Below are 20,174 nucleotides of genomic sequence, written 5' to 3'. Positions count from 1 at the left end.
TGCTTATCACTGGAGATTCAAAGACACTTCTTTTGCTTTGCCTTGAGCCCACAGACAAAAACCGAGGAGATACACTCTACTTAATAGCCTAACATTTCCCTACTTGTAAGCACTTTGGACACAAGATACTAAAAAACAAAACAAAACAAAACAAAACAAAACACAAAACCACATTTAATGCTGGGCTCCTAACAGGTCTTCTTACCTCAAGCTTCTCTGCTTTCCAATCCATACTCCACACACTTGCTAAAGAGACATTCCTGAAGTCTAACCATGTCATTCCCCTACTCAATAAACTCGAATGGCTTTCTACATCTCTAGAATCAAATATAAGTTCTTAGGTTTAGCTTTTAAAGTCCTTTACAACTTGGCTCCAACTTATCTTTTCAATCTTATTATACATGGTTTCCCTTACTGCACCATATGACCCAGCCAAACTGGCCTTCATACTGTTCCTCATACATCACACTCTATCTCCCATCTCTACTTTTTTGCACTGGCTTTCCCCCACTCCTGGAATGTACTCTCTCCTCACCTCCATCTCTCATAATCTCGTTTTCCTCAAAATTTTGCTCAAGCAGCATCTTCTGTATGAAGCCTTTCCTGAACCCCCAGTTGTTAGTGTACTCCCCATCCCCCCAAATTATCTTGAAATTATCTCTGTCTGTCTATCTATCTATCTATCTATCTGAACACTTATATACATGTTGGTTTCCCCAATGGAATGGAAGCTCCTAGATGTCAGGAATGGCTTCATTTTTGTGTTTGTGCTTGTACGCCCAGTACCTAACATAGTACCTGTCACGCAGTAGGCACTTAAGAAATGCTTGTTCTTAATAACTTAATTAGTGTCAGTAATGGCAATAATTCATGGGTTCATTGCTTTAAAAAACTCTGTTGTTTATCTTCTGCTATCAGGAACTAATAATTCACACACAGCCACACACTACTTACATCAAATAGTCAACATGCTTTTCTTAAGCATCTACTATGAGCTAAGCACTGGGAACATAAAGAAAGACAAAAGCCAGTCCCTTCTCTCAAGGAGCTCATAGTCTAACTAGGGACATAACATACAAACAACTATGTAAATACAAATAAGATATTTACAGAGTAGATTGTAGATAAACCATAGAAGGAAGGCACTAGCATTGAGGGGGATGGGGAAAGACTTCTTGTAGAAGATGGTGGTTTAGCTGAGACTTGAATAAAGCTAAGGAAGTTAGGAAGCAGAGATGAGAAAGGAGAGAATTCCAGGCATGAAGGACACCCAATGAAAAGGCACAGTCCAGAGATGCAATGGTACTCAGCAAAGGAGGACTGTGTCAATAGGTCAAAATAGTATGTGAAGGAAAGTAAGGTGTAAGAAGACTGTCAAGGTAAGAGGGGCCAAGTTTTGAAGGGATCTGATTGCCAGAGAATTTTCTATTTGCTCCTAGAGGCAATAATAGGAAGCTACCAGGGTTTACCAAATAGGAGGGTAACATACTCAGATTTTGGAAAGAACATTCAGATAACTGGGAGGAGGATGGATTGGAGTGGGGAAAAGATCTGAGGCAGGGAGGCCAATCTGAAAGTACCTAAATAATCCAGGTGTGATGGGATGAGAACCTGTACCATGTTGGTGGCACTGTCATAGGAGAGAAGAGGACATACATAAGAGATGTTGCCAACAGGATCTGGCAAAATATTGGATATATCACTAATTCAAGTCTGAAATCTAAAAGATACAAGGAATTGACACAAATATGTAATACCACTAGCCATTCCCAAATAGACAAGTAGTCAAAAGATAAAAACAAAGAGCTTTCATAAGAACCATTACAAATTTAAACAACATATGAAAATATGATCCAATTGCTAAGAGTAAGAGAAATGCAAATAAAAACAATTTTTCAGTTTTGCCCCAAGCAAACTAACAAAGATGACCAAAGTCTGGAACATTATTGACAATGTTGAAAGTGCTGTAAAAGACAGTCTTGTTAATGAACCCTTGATAGAACTGCAAATGGGCTGAATCAATCTGGAATTCAATAGGGAATTATACAACAAAAGTGATTAAACTGTCCATATCATTCCACCCAGAGAGACCTCGTTTCTGGGCACATACCAACAAGGAAGTCAAAGTCAGAGACAAAGGTATGATAACATGCCAAAATATTCACAGTAGCACTCTGAGATAGTAAAGAGCTAGAAACAAAGTGGGTGCCCATCAATTGGGGAAATGGCTGAAAAACTACGGTATATACATACATACATACATATATACATACACATGTGTGTGAATATCACTATACACCACAAATATCAGGAACAATTGTATGAACTGATGCAGAGTAAACCAAGAACAAACACAATGACTACAACTATGTTACTGAAAAAGAAGTTTAACTCTGAAAACTCTTGAAAAACCAATGAAGGTCCCAGAGAAATAACAATGAAAGATGGCACTCTCCCATAATGGCAGAGAGATGGGGGATTACTAGACCAGAAAGTTATTTGCAATGTTGAAGTAATGTTATTGTATCAGATGTTTTTGGTTATCTTTTTCTTTGGACAAGGGTGAGAAACAAACTCATATAATAGACAAAAGACATCAATAAAACAATTAAAAAACAAACAAAAAAAACTACAGCAATTAAAATAAAATATTTTAAGAATGCCTCTAAGGGAAAAAAAAGGGGCAAGTTCCCTGCAAGGTCACATATTTCTTGACCATTGGCTTCTTCCATGACTACATCCAATCAGCACCTCTTCCCCAATACATTAGGGATTTACAGAAAAGAACAATGGGAACTCCCTTTTTGAGCTTGTGTACCTTTTTTCAGTACAGCACGTTGCTCTAATTTCTGAACTTAGTGACTTCCCTCAGATTATTTCCAATTTATCCTGTCTATGTACTTGTTTGTACATAATTGCTTTCATGTTGTCTCCCCCATTGGACTTTGAGGGCAGGTATTGGCTTTTGTTGTTGTTATTTTTCCCTTTCTTTGTATTCTCATTGCTTAGCATAGTGCCTTGCACTTATTAGGTGCTTAATAAATGCTCTCTGATGTGTCTTGGTTTGCTATAGGAGGCTTCTCCTTCAATCTCACTAGTTATAGTTACACGAGCTGGGAAAACTATCCCCAGGATACATACACACACACACACACACACCCCAAAGCCTTAGCTCTGACACTTGCTAGCTGTGTGACCACAAGCATCATAAGTCTCCCTTCACCTCTCTAAGCCTTGAGATTCTCATCTATATAACTGGAAACAATATCGCTTATATTTCCTGTCTCACAAGACTCACAAATGAAAGAAGCACTGTGTAAAACTCTAAGTATTATATACATGTGAGTTATGATTTCTCACATTCTAGCTCTCTTGGTGTTGTCATACTAGCTACCATATGTCTTTAATTCACCCTTATAATGTACTGACCCAAAATATTCAAATTAAACACACAGACACATACTCAAAATCTCCAAATTACAAAGGAATAACATAGCAATGATAAAAACAGACTCCACAGACAATCAAACACATCAGTTATATAGATATAATTCTCACTTCTCTCTCTCGACTGTGATGGCAATCTGTCTAAGGAGACCAAAATAAAGAATATTTTCTAGCCTTCACTGATCAAGTCAGGCAATCTTTTAAATATGTCAGACTTATTATGTGATCAAAATATCATTTATAGCCAAAAGACATGTTTTGTCTAATACATAGCACCTATAATTATCATTAGCCTTAAGCTCAGTCAACATTCTATATTATATTTTTTTAAACATCCTACATGGCCACCACCATGCCAGTTCTCTTATATAGCTCCTAAAACTGGAGAGGGTGGTTTCTGACTTTAATACTTCATTGGTCCCTGCTAAAGGCTAACTCTTCTGAGTACTTTGAAAATAACTGTACACACTAGATCAGTCATTATACTATAGAACATTATACTATAGAACTTGTGAAATAATAGATTATAGAATATCAGAACTAGATGTCTCCTTACAGGTTAGTTCATCTCATCCTCCTCCTTGTTTTACAAAGGAAGAAACTGACCCAAAAAACGTTTCACAGCCACAGGATGACTTGCCTAGGGTCATACAGGTCAGTACATGGAACCAGGATCTGAATTCTCATTGTTTGACCCCGTCCAGTGTTTTTTCCACTATAGCACACTACCTTCACAACAGAAGGGAAAAAATCTGTTTCTGACTGAACTAGGGAAGAGAATTTATGGCACAGTGCCCTAATAGATGAAAGGCAGAGAATAAATACATGCCATGAGAGAACTCCATATTCTGTGCCATAGCTATCCCCTAAAGCTAACAAGTAGGGCCCCCTCCCCTACCTTGCCACCACTCCCACCGACTTCCAATTCTCCATGGAGAAGAAAGAAAAGAAGGTAAAACAATCTTAATTCAAGTCAAAAATATCATTGCTGTTCACTGTGCTGGAAGGTGGGGATGCATGAAAAGAAGGCAAGACAGGAAGTATGGAAAGGGAGGGCATCCTGGGGAAAGAACCTTTTCCCACATGGGCTGGAAAAGGCATGCTAGAGTACACAAAACTCAATTTTAGACTAAACCTGGAGTAGATATTTTGCATTTCCAGCTGTATTGTTGTTATCTTAAGGATCTATGTATTCTATGTATTCTATGTAGACTATGTATTCTATGTAGACTATGTATTCTAGCCTCCCACCTGTGGCACCTATTATAATGCTCTGAAGACAGTAAGCACTCAAGAAAAGTTGTCAACTGACTAATAATGTATCAGAACGGCAAAAAATAAAAAATGAATAACAGGAGATTAAAGGGTAGGCCAGAGTCTAAATAATCCACAAAGATAATCTCCTAAATAATTGGAAAATGACAATAAAATCACTGTTCTCTCCCCAGAGAAAAAGGTATCTATTGTCTGTCAAAGTCTTCTTTACATCTCAAAACCGTTACAGTTTTTACCACAAAGGAAGTGTGCATTATGCAAGGAGACAGCATACTTACCAGTCTAATAATACTCTGCATATCAGCAAAGTTGGTAGGCTTTTTGGCATATGTCAGTAATGTCAACTCCTGTAAGTTACTTAGAAAAATTAAACAATGTACACAATTAAACAATGCATATAAGTCTAGATTTATTATTAAAAAGTAATAAGAATAATATATTTAAAGCCTTCTTAGCAAATGAATATTGGAAATTAAAGTCAGGAAGATATAATGTACACTGTGTTTATGTAAGTGGAGTTTTACATACATCATGTAATTAGACTTTTAAAGTCTCTAATGAAGAAATTTTTATGACTGCAATATGGTATGTGACAAAGAAAATAATTTTTTATTCTTTAAAAGCATATCAATTTGCTGATAAGTACTTTTTTTAAACCTATATCTGCAACTGTTATATGTGGGTAAAATGTGTAAGAATGTGTTAAGAAATATAATTTAAAAGCATATTTATGTAGCAGGTATGTACGTGTGTATGTGTGTGTGTGTGTGTGAGTGTGGAGGTAAAGTGAGGCAAGAGTATAATTCTTACAAAAACAAGGACTTTATACCATCCATGAATTCCTCATAATATATGTTAGTGATAGAAAGAAAAGGCAAGGGCAACAGTAAAATGATGAACAGGAAAGGAAAAAGGTAGGCAACTCCTTGTATTCCAAAAGGGTTTCTTGGACTTCCTTCTGTACATCATTCTCTCAGCTTTAATTAAGTTCAATTTTTCTCACTAATTAGAAACAAAGGCATCATTTCAAAAATTTTTTTAAAAAGGTCCAGTTGAAATCCGGCCTCAGACACTTAACACTTACTAGTTGTGTGACCCTGGGCAAGTCACTTAACCCTAATTGCCTCACAAAAAAGCAAAAATAAGAAATAAAAAAAGGTCCATAATTCAGAGCTAAAAGAGTGAGATTGTTTGTTTGTTTGTTAATGCTGTCCTAGGAGTTAATCGGGAACATTCAAGTCATCAGCTTTCCACCTTCCTACTGAAATAGGCTAAAGTAGGCCTGTGTATCTCTTATGTTGCTAGGATTAGTTTAAAATGAGTCCCTTGCAGCCCTGTTCTCTGTTTGGATGGCTCTGTTACTAAAGTCCATTGTCAAAAATCTCCCAGATGTGTTTATGTGGCATGTCTCCCCTTATGACTGTGAGGTTTTCCAGAAAAAGCCCCAGAATTTTTGTGTGGTTTTGTGTGTGTGTGTGTGTGTGTGTGTGTGTGCGCGTGTGTGTATCTTTCTTCTCGCTGAGAACAGAATCAAATCTGACAGAGGTCAGAGGATCAAACATTTAGAGCTGGAAGGATCTAAGAGGTCACCTAATCTAACCTCCTCATTTTATAGATGAGGAAATAGAGGTCACAGAGAGATTAAATAATTTCCCAAGATTACATAGGCAGCAAAAAGGCTGTCATATTTTAAACCCCAAATCTTTGACTCTGAATCCAATATTCTTTGCATGGTACTACATTATCTTTTTAGTCACTTATTGACTGGCATTGAGGTAAGTTTGTTGTTATGAAGACATTTTTCAGATTCTAGGTATTATTAAACTGTTTTCTGGATGATTTAGCAGGGTTTTAATCTGGCCTATAATCAAACTTAATGGTGTCAAATTATGCTGAATCATCCTCACAGTATCATTTCGAATTTCTAGTTTCAAGTCATTGATTCATTCAACGCAAACTTATTAAGGGCCTACTATATGCCAGGGTCTGTGCTGGTTGCTCTGGAATCAGGAACAGAAACTCAACCATTCCAACCCTCAAAGAAGTTACACTCTATTGGTGAGAACAACATGTACACACATAAGTAAATGCATAATATATGCAAAGTAAATACAAAGTAATTTGGGAAGGTAGGGAATTAAGAGGTGGAGGTAAAGAGGGAGTGCATGAGAATGGGCATGAGAAACAAAGGTGTCAAATAGAATGCTGAGTATGAGGAACAGAGAGGTCAGTTTGACTGGAAAATAGAGTCAAGGGGAATGATATCTAATAAACCTCTTAAAGTAGACTGGGGCCAGATTGTGATTTTACATGCCCTCAAAAAGCATTTTTGTACAAATTCTCATCCTAAAAGCAATAGGGACAGCTCCTTTAGCAGGAGAGTAAAATGGTGTAGCGGCTAGACTCTAGCCTGTACTTTAGAAAGTGGGAGAAATTGTAGGGGGATTCACCATCATAACTACTGGTTATAGTCCTCACTACTAGACTCTTCCTCCTGACCCAAAAAAAAAATGCCCTTAACATTACTTAGTATGGTGGTGTAAGACCTCTTGTACCCCCTTGTTCCTGGCCTGCCCTCTACTCATCACATTTCTCTGAAAATAAGAACCACAATTAAAATACTGTAACTTACACAAATCTTCACATGGAATAAAGCATAGTTTTCTTGTTGTTTTCTTTCCTTTCAATTTCTTTTACAAATATTTACTGTATTTCACAAACATCTATTTATTAGAAAATTGTAGTTTTTTCTTTTGTAATTGTTTCAATAGCATCTATCACCGATCATGAGTATTCCATTGGAAACTACTTGACAAGGTAAAGATGAGAAAACTTATCAGCCAACCTTCTAGATCCATAATGGAATTCAACACTGTGATGTCTTTCTCTGTGATGGAAGAAGAATAAACAAGGAGGAATCCCAATTCAACTCAAGAAACATTCATTAACCCCCATTCTGTTCCTCTGAAACACCATAGACAAATCTTATGCTTACGTTTTATGCCAAAGCAATTGTTTGCCCCAAAGCGTACATATAATCATCCAGACACATTATTCTCAAGAACAGCCATCACACATAGCTGAGGTCTGGGATCTAAGCCTTTCCTGATTCGTGGTCAGAGGAGCTGTGTGAAAAACCAAGCAAAGGTTTCAGACAACTGCTATCCAGGCACATTTGCGTCCATAGTCGGGGGGGGGGGGGGGCAGTGGAATATGTCATGCCATCAATTGAAATATCAAACAACCAAATACAGGATGGAGAAACCTGAGTTTCCAATGCCATGACCTCACCTAGTATGGTTAGATAAGTGAACCAATGCATGATGCAAGTGGGGTCAACACTACTACTTCTATTTCTGTTCAGAGCACTTAGCATTATAAAGAAGAAAACTCATTTCCATAGTCCCAGCTTAGCCTTCCACTTTACAAATACATACTGTTATTCTTGATAGAATACAAGCTTATTCAGTTGAGAGCCTACTTCACTTTTCTTTGTATCCCCTCCAGTGGCTAACCCAGTGACTGGGGTATGAATAATAAATATTTAATATGAATAATAATAATTCATAATTAAATTAATAATTTAATAAGTATTGATTGGTTGATCAAAAGAAATGCCTATAAAATGCAGATGGATTAATATTGTTACAACTGAGAAAATTACTTAAAAATTAGTCTTAGATTCTTATGTCTCATAAGCCTCCATGGTCTAATAATAATAGTTCAGCAACATCTTCATATTATATAGCACTCATCTTTAAATGTACATAATACATATTATTATCATTATTATTATTGTTATCATTTTTCTTCAACTTTAAGCAGTGTGGTTAAACTGAAGATAGGTATGTTAGACATGAACTTTCCAAAGAGAGCCAAAAAAAGAACTCAGAGGTCGTCTCATTCTCTAGTTGATGGGGAGGGTATCTTTAAAAGGAAAGTAGACTTACTATGACATATATACTCTGAAGATAGTAGTTACAGGCAGAAGTCAATGAGCAGTCATCTCACATATGCAGCATGAAAGGGATGGCTGGTCTTCATCAACCTTATCAGCTACACTCAAATATATGCATAGCAACACCATTAGCAATGCCCTTTCTAATGCAAAGAACAACAAATATGAAAACACAGATAGGCTGATGCTTAAAACATCTATTTGACTCTGTGATTCCACTGAAATGAGATGATTACCTTTACCCCAAAAGAAATAGAAAAAATGAAATTTCATGCCATAGAGTGGTACTGCTCTACATTCAGAAATCCCAGTGTTGTGGTGGTAGTTATTTTCTGGGAAAATAATAGAAACAGTCCTTGGAATCTCCTTTAATGATAAAGCCCTCACACAAAGGGTTTTTAATCCTCTGTACCAGTGGTGTCAAACTCAAATAGAATCAATGAACCACATACTGACATATGAAATGAAAAATTACTATTACCTATTTTGGATCATATTTTTATTTATTTTATTAAACATTTCTCAATTATATTTTAATCTGATTTGGGATACTACTGCTTTAGACAACAGACTTTCACAAAGTTGGAAAGCAAAAACAAAGAAGAAATAAAAATTTGGATAACCTTGTGCAGTTCTTCTAATACTCTAATGACTATGAAGATCACAGAGAAGAAAAGTCCTCTGAAACCAAGTCCTCTAATGCAGAGTTCTGGAGTTGACAGAAAATGAATGCATATTTTATAAAATTTAATAACTTATTAGAGCCCCATTTCACTCAGTCCATCTCTCACTGATGGCATTGGGAGTTCCATGTGAGGCATGAAGAAGGAATATGGCCCTAAGTCTAAGCGATTACAAAACCATGAAGCAGCTCCCTGACCATTCCTAAATGAGGTAACCAGTAATAAAAATGCCATATTAGTAAACCAAGAAAAATTAAAGTGTTATTCTTGAGCTCTGTGAGTAACATAGCCACCTTAAGGAGAAAAGAAAGTTAGGCCATAGGGAGAGAGGGAAGATGTTTGAAATAAACATAACAATGTTAGCAATTAGACATTGCCTTCTGCAACCTGCTCACTAGGAAAGGAAAATATGAAAGCCCATCCGTTCCTCTCTTTCCCTGGGGACATTAATGCAATGCAATGAACTCAGGGGGCCATGGCCCAGATACCTAACACTTAAAGCTCATTTTTCATCATCTACACTCTAGGAACTAAGTGTTGATACAAGTTTATCGGGGGTACATGAAATGGGACTTAAGATTTTAGGATCACAGAGCTGGAGCCAGAAGGGGCCTCAGAAATCATTTAATACAACACCCTCATTTTTCATTTGCAGAAACTGGGCCCAGGGAAGTTAAAAGTTCAAGCTCAAAGGGTAATTTGAACCTGGGCTCCAAAACCAGAACTAACTCCAAAGCTAAAAGCTCTTTCCACTGTACCATGTTACCTTAGGATATTCATTCTTGCCATTAAAAGCAGGAGATAATATTGTGTTTCTGTTTTATTTTTACACAGCTTCCATGTACACAATACTAGTGAAAAACAGCAACAGAGAAGCTGGGGATAACCAGTGGGTAAGAAATGAGAGTCAAAGAGAAAAAGATCTGAATCTTGTTACAGGTTTGGGGAGAAGCAGTCCTGAATGCTCTAGGAAGCAATACTGATCAGACGATGAATCTAGCTGCATACTGGAGAGAGAATGGGAATGATATACCCATGTCAAGGTCAGAGTTTATATACCATCCAGAAGGCCATTCAGGAAGCTCTAAGAAGCTAGGTGGTACAGTGGATAGCGTGCTGAACCTGGAATCAGCAAGATCTTAGCCTGAATCTGGCCTCAGACACTTACTAGTTATGTGATCTTTGGCAAATTACTTTATTTCAATTTGCCTCAGTTTCCTCATATGTTAAATGGAGATAATAATAGCACCTACTTCCTTGGATTATTATGAAGATTAAATGAGAGCATGTTTGTAAAGTGTTTTGCAAATCTTAAAGTGCTACATAACTACTATGGTTTATTATTATTATTATTATTATTATTTTAAACAAGAATTTTTCTTCTAAGATTTGCAGAAGTAGACAATGGAAAGTTTACAACCATAAAAGTAAAAGGTGACTCTGGAATAAGGACAAAAATGACAAAAAAAATGTGTGTGTGTGTGTGTTTTAAGCCATTTGTTAAATATAATATCAAATATTTTAAAGAAAAGTAAGACATGGATGAGAAAAGTCTCTGTGGAGTAAAGGTTGGGGACTTATAATCACTAAATGTTTAAATAATTTTAATTTCATCCTAAATGAAGATTACATAGTTTTTCTAAAATATCCAAAAGCAAGTCAAAGTGAAAAACCTTTGAATTACAGCCATAATTACAGCATCAATAATCTCTTGTCTATAGTTCTTCAATCACAGAACAAGAAAATTAAATGAACTTGAAATTAATGTAATCCATACTTTCTATCCCTGAGAACAACCTTAAAGTATTTTACGTGACAACAAGGTTGCCTGTTTTTAAAGACTGGAAGACAGGAAGATTTCACAACCTGTCTATGTATTAATCCTGTCACTTTCAGTAAAGTTTTCAATAAGTCCTAACCTAAGTTTAGCATGGAACTAACCTAAATCTCTCATGCTTAAGTTTTGGTGCTGTGGGGCAACTACGTGGCATAGTGGATAGAACACCAGCCCTGAAGTCAGGAGGACCTGAGTTCAAATCTGGCCTCAGACCAAATACTTGACACTTACTAGCTGTGTGACCCTGGGCAAGTCACTTAACCCCAATTGCCCCAACAAAAAAAGTTTTGCTGCCGACTTTCTTGTGGTTTTCTCAGGGAACATGGAGAACTATAGGTCATTATTCTCTTTTGATGTGAATTTCTATTTATTATACTTACTTGAAATTCTAGGTTAATTAATCCCACTATTAGCCCTAGTAAGTGAGCATTTTTTTGGTTCTTTCTTCAATTCCTTCTAAACTCTCCTTTCCCCTATTGAGAAGTAAAGATCCAAAATGGGAGTGTTCTAACAAAGATTTAACTGATATTGAAATGACAGTAGTGATAATAATCAATAGCAATAGCATTTATATAGTGTATCAAGGTTTGCAAAGGGCTTAATATACACGATATCATTTTAACGGAGCAGTAGCTTCCACTTTTAGTAGCCTAAGGTCATCTTACTTTCCAAAACTGATTGTGCACCTCCCTTAGCAAAGTCACATAAATAATAGGAGAGGATGGGGTTGGGGGAGAGACAGAGACAGAGACAGAGAAAAAGATGGAAGGAGGACAAGCAAGGGAAAGAGAAAGGGAGTCACTGATAGAAAGGCAACTATTTAAGCTTGATTTACTAAGTTACAGATGGATTCAGTTGGTGGATGGCACTCCCATACTCACAGTACACTAATATGTACTGACATATTATATTTTATTCTTTCTGGATTTCAAAGGACTAAGGATTATGTCCCTGTCATTCCTCCTAAAGCATATCCAGGATTCACAGTTTGAAGAAAATACGAGCTACTACTTTAAAAAAAAAAAAACAACTACCCAGATATCCTCACCCTTGACAAGAATATTAAACTTAATCAACAAATATTTATTGAGCTTACTTAGTAGAGCTGCTTTCATTATATCCATTATGGAGGGTAGATGTATAAAAAATTGAGTCTTTGGTATTTTTTTAAAATGAGAAAATATACTGATTGATAATAACATTATTATGGTAATTTATTGCATAGAGTTCAAAAGCATGAAGAATTACTAGCTTAAGTTCTCTGAAATGTACTAGGGACTGTTCTGTCTAGTTTTTTCCTTGTGCATAGAATAACAGTTTTAGGCACTCCGTGGTTTGTCAGAAATACTGGTAGCTTGAACATATGTTTCTATGTCGTCCTCTTCTACCAAAAAGGACCTAGAGAAAGCAAGAGAATTGAGATGTGCTGGCAATGTCTCTTCCAAAAGTAACTATCAGAAGCATAACAGGTGCTTCAAAGGGAAACTCAGGTATCAGACATGAATTTTTCCTCCTCTAGGATGAAGTGCAAATCAAGTCTCAGTCTAGGTGCTTAAGAAGTTGGGGTTTATAAGGACTTTTGTGTCAAAGTGTAAAACCTAGTACAGCATAAAAAAAAAAAAGCTTAGCTTTTGAAAATGGAGTTGACAACAGCTTTCTGGGATATGTATGGATTAGTTGAGTTCCTGGAGAAGAAGGCATCTACATTACTAGTTTAAAAAATAATAATATTATTATATTTTTTCTTTCCTGGACTGGCAAAGTGGACCAAGACCTTTTCATACTTGTCACTAAGGCTATGTGCTGTGGGGGATACCTGTCCTCAAGGATTATTCCCCTGAGCAATCCTATTGGGGGCAAGGAAACATATGCATGTGAAAAAATAACAGTAAAAGGTAATTTACTGTATCATACGAGTGACACCAACAACAAATACGCTAGGAGTGCAGAGATTCAAATCCATAAGATTATCTTTCCAAAGTTGTTTTTAAAATGACAGATCCACAGTCATGTTGATTGCTTCAGGTATTTTATGTCTCTCTTTTTATTAAGAGCCAACTCAAGTGGGGCAAAGTCAGTGAGGCAAGAATAAGTCAGAAGAATATACGAGGAAAGGACAGGCTACCATAAAATGTCCTAACTATGGATATTTCCTTTTGAAAAAATAACCTGAACCAAACAAAGTCCAGCGTCATGTACATAGGGAAAGAGGAACAAGCATTTATTAAGTGCCTACTATGTGATACTTCGTGTAGCAGGCACTGGGGTAGTGCTTTGTAAATATATCATTTGATGGTCAACCCATTGGGGTTCTTATTGTCTCTTATGGTTTGGGATAAAATGGGGGTTTTATTTTTATTTTATTTTACCCCCATAAAGGAGGATAGTATTGTCCTCATTTTTTCAACTGAGGAAGCTGAAGCAAATAGAAGTTAAGTGACTTGCCCAGGGTCACACGGCTAGTGAGTGTATGAGCCAATATTTGAACTTGGGTCTTCCTGACTCCAGGCCCAGTTCTCTATCCATTATATATCCACTTTGTCCCCTAGTTACCTTTTGTGCCACCTAGTTGCCTAGTAGGCACTTAATAAATGTTCGTTGACTGGATTTGGCTAAGTGCATAATACTTAACCACTTTTATCGATAGCTCTTGATCCTGCGGTTAGTAAAGGAAAATGTTAAGTAAGAATTAGAAGTAAGTTCAAACTCAAGACAAATAAAGCAACCAAGTTCTGGGGAATAAAGGAAGTGAGAGAGAGGAACACAGATCTGTTACTTTCCTTAAAAAATTCAAATCCTTTAGATTTCATGTATTTCATAACTTTGTAGGGCAATCTCAGATATATAATTTGACACAAAGTTGGGGAAGAACAGGCCTTTACTTCTGACAATATTTGAAAATTCATTAGTACCCAGTCAAGGACTTATGCTAGAATGTAGCATAAATACAGCCTACGTTACATTCCACAGCTACCATTACCTTTGTTTCCTCTGGCTCCCTGTGGCCAATTTCATATTCAAGCAGAAACAAAAGCAACACCAATATTTTGGCATGGTATATTCACAACTCAAAAGTCACTTTGCAACAAACATAAATACTAATGTCTTGATGTCTTTTTAAACAGTTATTTCAACATACAAGCTAAGACATTTTTGCAAAAAGTCATTTGCCTTTGAACCCAGAGCAAATATGGTGGTACAGCAATAAAAAACCGAATTCAACAAGTAAACAGTAGAGTTTATTAAGTACCTACTATGTACAAGACACTGCTGAAAAACTTTATTTATGTTACGATTTTTTTATTACATGCTAACTAGAATGGAGTGGTTTTTTTTGTTGTTTGTAAAGATGGTCCCACTCAGTTATAGTTGTCAACAATTAATTGCATTAAAAGACATATGAAACTATCAAAATATTAAGAAACCATTGTATCATCTCTATATAGATAACATATATATGCATCTCCATGTATTTCTATATGTATATACAAACATTTACACAATATATACACATATATCCATATACACATATAGGTATATAGATATCCCTAATCTCTCTCCTGGACTCCAGTTATGCATCATAAACAACCTGCTGGACACATATTCTTGGATGTCCCAAAGTTTTTTCAAATTTAACATGTCTACATGTGAACTAATTATCTTTCCCATCAAAATCAATCTTTCCCATCAAAATCAATCTCTCCTCCAAACTTCCCTTTTTGATTGGAAGACCACAACCTCCCAGTCACCTAGGTTCTTCACCACATAATCATTCCTGCCTCTTCCTTTTCCCTCACCCCTATATCCAAGCACTTGCCAAGTCTTGTGAATTCCTCAGCCAAACCATCTTCAGTATCTACTCCTGTCTCTTCACTCACATACACTCAATCCCACTTCAGACTCTCACCAACTAAGAGCATTTTGTACTACTCTAAGAGCTTCTTAATTGGTGTCCTCTTCCTCGACTCTCTCCATTCTCCAAAACACCGTGTCACCCTCCAAGTGCAAATATTTCCTAAAGATGCCCATTGCCTTTAGGATATGACATAGACCTCATTCGGTCAGACCAGGCATTTAAGGCTTTCTGCCATCTAGCTGCCACCAATCTTTTCAAGATTATTTCAAACTCTATTTTCCAGCCAGACTATAATATTAACTATTCCTTAAACTTGAGTGTCCAACTTTCTGAATTTGCACAATCTGTCCCCGTACCTGAAATACAATGACTTCCCTTCTTCATCCCATTCTCTCAGAATCTTTTTTTTCCCCTTCAAGGTTCAGCTCAGGTAGTCCCTCCTTTATGAAGCCTTCCCTGATTTCTCTACTTGTTAAATCTTCTCTCCTTCCTTAATTTTCTTAATATCACACTTATCAGAGTTTAGGTTTCATTTTTGTCTATATCCTCAGCTCTTGGAATAATGCCATTGCATATAGACTGGTATTTAGTAAAAGTTTTTTTAAATGAATTTTTATTCAGCTCAGATATTATTAATTTTTTGGCATGTGTATGGTTAGTCTCTCAACTAGATTACAAACTCCTTAAAGGTAGGCCAAGCTTCTTTATATCTCCCAAAGTATCTAGCACAGTGCTAGGGACACAGTAAGCTCAATAAAAATTTCCTAAATTAAATTAAACAGGTCAACAAATTTGAGCCTACAGGCCTGGCATTCAGCTATTTATAAACTTCATTAAGATTGTATTAGTCTTATTCTCAGTTTTGAAAAACAAAAAGTCTTTCATTAAGTTCCTACTCTGATGCCTGATGATGGCACGATTTCCCTGGACTCCTGAAGCTATGCCCCCCAAATTCATGCTCTGGTAGGTCTACCAAGCTAGAGAGGATTTGGTTGAGCATGGGCCTAAGGATAGATCACAAGTTTGTCATTCAAGGAACTTTAACTAAACTTAGCAACTTAGCTAAATCCAGACAGGCTTATTACCAGGAGATTGGCCACCAAGTGATTAAATTTTTGGCAACAACTTTTTATTAAGACAGTGTGAGGTTGTGATCTGCAGACATGTGTAGATTAAATAAGGAACACAAAATACATATGGACATTGTAGGGCATCATAATAGCAGTAATCATATCCTGAGTGACGAGGGTACTTCCACAGGCAGGAGTTAAACAACTTAAGGAATGGGAAATCATTATATACGTGGTCAAGTCACAAAGTAGTTTGGAACATGGTCCGTACCTAGATGTTTAAAAATTTTAACAATAGATGATTATGCCTTTCTTGGCAAATGCTACAGCCAGATGAATTTTTATATAAGAGTTGGGAAACAGAAACTCTTAGTGCTCCCAAGAAACTCTCCAAGATGCAAAACAGTTGCCACTCTGAATTAGCCAGAGATCTCCCCACATCAGTGAAATTATAGGTCCATACCAAAATAATAATAAATATGATAAATATCATTGATCTTTATCTCTGGGACCAAATGCCTCAAATTCCTAGAATTATCTGTAAAACATTAGATTTATGAGAACAAGGCAAATTACAGCTAAAGTAGCTGACACCAAGGACTCATATCTTCCTAACAACTTTGTTTGTTTATATAGGCTTACCTGAATCGTCTCTCAATTAGTCAGAATATAACTTAATCACACCAACCAGTTCTCCAATCATCCTGAATAAATGGGAGTGCTTATTAATAATCAAAGAAGAAACCTTTCAAGATTGTCTCAACTGTTACTGAACAAAAAATAAAAATCTATCGCAGCAGTATAAGACGAGGCAGAAACTCCACAGAGAATCTAGATTTGACAACTAGAAAATCCATTCTTAAGTTTTAAATGTCTGATGCCCAGAAAACTTGGTAGCCTACTCTAGCCTGCTATAATGGCCCAAATACTCAGCATCCTTGACTACCTTCTTTGGCATACCCAGTCAAACAAACAAATAGTAATGAGCATCACAAAATTATGACTTTTAAAATACTGGAGGAATCTTCAGCTCTTGTTTTCTTCCCTGAGAGTTTTGTTGTTGTCGCTGTTGTTGTTTAATGAGCAAGGTTATCTTGGAATGAACTCTGTATTCCTATAAGGCTTGGTAAGAGTAGTCACACTTCATTAAGCTTACATGGGAGGATGTTGGTGTATGAGAATATAACCAGTTAATAGAAAAAGAAAAGGGGAAAATCTTGATTTTCTATTGTTTAAATGTGAAATGCCTTTTGAGTGGTAATTTAAGCTCAAAGTAGATGGAATTTCATTATTTTGCCTATAATTCTGCTTTCAGGATTGAATCACAAATGCTACTGCATACCAGGGGATTACACCTTCATATATCTTTCATTTTCCCTGACTGAATAGAGTTCATAGAATCACAGAACCACAGAGGTCATATAATTGAATAGAAATCAAAGGAAGTTTAATCCTTAACTTTAGATTACCATGCATTCTTATTTCTTTCCAGAATTTAATGCTGTGATTAAAGATGCTCAAACACCTCTCAAGTTACAGAATATATCCTATTAATCAGAGGTGATTCATTCTCTGTGGCTTATTGTAGGTGGTCAGCTCCTGCCAAGCATAAAACTACCAAGGAATCAATTCAAAGATGGTCTCTGATGTCAATATAGAATTACTCTATACCATAGAGTACCTGAACTTTCACTAGCAGAAACCATTCTATTTTCTTAATTTAGAGAGAAGACAGATGCCTCAAAGGCATAGATGCCTCTATCACCCTGGGCGGATCTTATCTATTTTGCTGCCCTAGGTAGATGCTGAATTGTGCTGCCTTGATTTCATTTTCAAATCTAGACATATGTACACACAAACTACCTCCCTTATTCCCAAACCTGAAATGAAGATGATCAAGATAAGGCATTTGCAAGAGCAACAAACCCCATAGTGAAATTCAAATGTCTGTATGAGCTTGTATTAAGCCCCTACTATTTTTCAAGGCACTATGCTAGGTGTTCGTTATTGTTGAGTAGCTTCAGTCATGTCTCTCAGTGATCCTATTTGAGGTTTTCTTGGCAGAGATACTAGAGTAGTTTGCCATTTCCTTCTTCATTTTATAGATGAAGAACTGAGGCAAATAGGGTTGAGTGAATTGCCCAGGGTCATACTGCTAGTAAGTGTCTGAGGCCATATTTGAACTCAGGTTCTCCAGACTCCAGGGCTGGTGTTCTATACACTGTGCCATCTAGCTGTTAGGTGCTGGAGATTTTGGGGGGGAGGTCTGAACTGCTGGTATCTTTGATGTAGGGAACTTCTAGTAAGGAAAATTCCAGCCAAGAAATTAGTTCGACAAGTTGCTATTAAAGTTTTAGTCTCAGAGAGTTTCCTCGAGTCCTTAACCTGCGTGGTTAAGTGATTTGCCCAGGATCATGTGGCCAGTACATTTAAGAGAAAGGATTGAACCCAGATCTTCCTAACCCATATTGCCTCTAGGCAGTAGAAAAATGAAGACAAGAAAAAAGAAAGAAAGAAAGAAAAGAAGAAAAAAGAAAGAAAAAGCAGTTCTTGACCTCAAGGAACTTAACATTCTCCTGGGAGTAGCATGACAGGTACATAGATAAGTATGATGCAAGGTAGACGGGAAAGGGGGTCAGAAAGAGGGCAAAGTGCCAAAGGAAAATCTGAATTATGATACCTTCCGTGCCCTCTGTGACTGCCACTTTGTACGGATTCACATGCATCATCCTCCATTCAACTGCCATTAGATATCACCACATCTTTAAGTTTTCGTCCTAAAATTCCTCACAGTCTGATCTAATCATGGTCCTTTCTCTACTTCTTTCTAAACAGAGTTCTGTTCCTTAATAAACATACTACTAGATACCTGCAATGTTTATTTGTTATTGTTTAAAAATAAAAAACTCAAAAATGTGTATTTCTTGCCTAACCATTCCTAGTATTAGTTTAGAAGGTGCTACTGACTTTCACAAGTGTTATCTACCTGAGGGTGTCACGTTTGAAGGACGACACATAAATCTGGGCAAAAACAAATGACAAACTGGACTGTTTGAAAGAAAATTGAGGCTGCAAACCTCAGAAAGGCCAATCAGGAAGTTTAAAATTAAACCAGACACAATGGCCCTAAGATGCTTTCCTTTCTTTGTAAATGAAGCATATAGTGTGTGAGCTAAGACAGCACAGTCAGCTTCTCTTTGAAGTTTCCTGGCTTCAGTCATTTTGTGTCACAATTTCAAATTGGTTAAATCTTACTTTGGAGTTCAGGTTTATACAAGCTGGAAGCCAACCAACTTCATGTCCATTTAATATGCCACAGCAAAAAACACCTTTAAAAGAAACAAGCCTACCACATTTACAATAATACGTTAGCATCTGGCTTTCCTGATGACACTGGAATATTAATAAATAACCATGCTATTAAAGTACATCTCCTACAAGTAACTGACTGTTCACTGGACATCTTTTTGGGGAGGGCCAAAAAAACTCTCTATATTTCGGAAGCTTTTAAAGGACCATTGGCAATGCAGTAGTGTTTTTATCATAGGAAGTGTAAAAAAAATTAGCAAAGCTTACCTTATTGTGTTCATACTTGTATGGGATTTTGAGTGTGTCCATGGCTCTGATCATAGCCTGCATCGCTGTAAATATGTTCTGATACACCAGTTTTGTGAATCCTCTTTTGTCTTCATCGGAATAACCTGATCCATGGATGATTCTCATCTGCTTGATGAATGTGCTTTTGCCGCTCTCTCCTGTACCTGAAAGACAGGCAATAACAATGGCTCATCTAACTAAAACGCTCAGGCACAGTTCTTCTGATGTAAAGAAATCCAATCGGGCTGAAAATTGTGGTATTGATCTGAGGCCACATTGCATGAATTGTGCGTAGAGGGCTGGTCTTGCCTTTAAGAAGACCCAGGCTCAAGTCCTGCTTCTGACACTGACTGTGACCATGGACAAGTAACCTAAACTTCCAATGCCGTGGGGCAACAATCTGAGTTTGCAAATCAGAGAAGTTGCCAATTTGTATTGGAGGAAGGAGTTC

The 20,174-nt window shown here is 36.8% G+C and overlaps 1 protein-coding gene across 1 annotated transcript in view; it reads right to left on the bottom strand.

The window, feature by feature from the left end:
• LOC114025904 (guanine nucleotide-binding protein G(q) subunit alpha) overlaps positions 1 to 19,882 on the bottom strand; it is a 272,993-nt gene extending 253,111 nt beyond the window's left edge. The window contains exon 1 of the mRNA XM_027839425.1: positions 19,703 to 19,882. Coding sequence (XP_027695226.1) covers positions 19,703 to 19,849 — 147 coding nt within the window. The 5' untranslated portion in view covers positions 19,850 to 19,882. The remainder of the gene's footprint in view (positions 1 to 19,702) is intronic.
• Positions 19,883 to 20,174: the final 292 nt, after the last annotated feature.

Source organism: Vombatus ursinus, unplaced genomic scaffold (assembly GCF_900497805.2).
Source record: "Vombatus ursinus unplaced genomic scaffold, bare-nosed wombat genome assembly UNPS02014832.1, whole genome shotgun sequence".
NCBI lineage: Eukaryota > Metazoa > Chordata > Mammalia > Diprotodontia > Vombatidae > Vombatus > Vombatus ursinus.
The sequence above is the reverse complement of the archived record's forward strand: the minus strand, read 5'-3'. Positions and strand labels throughout refer to the sequence as shown.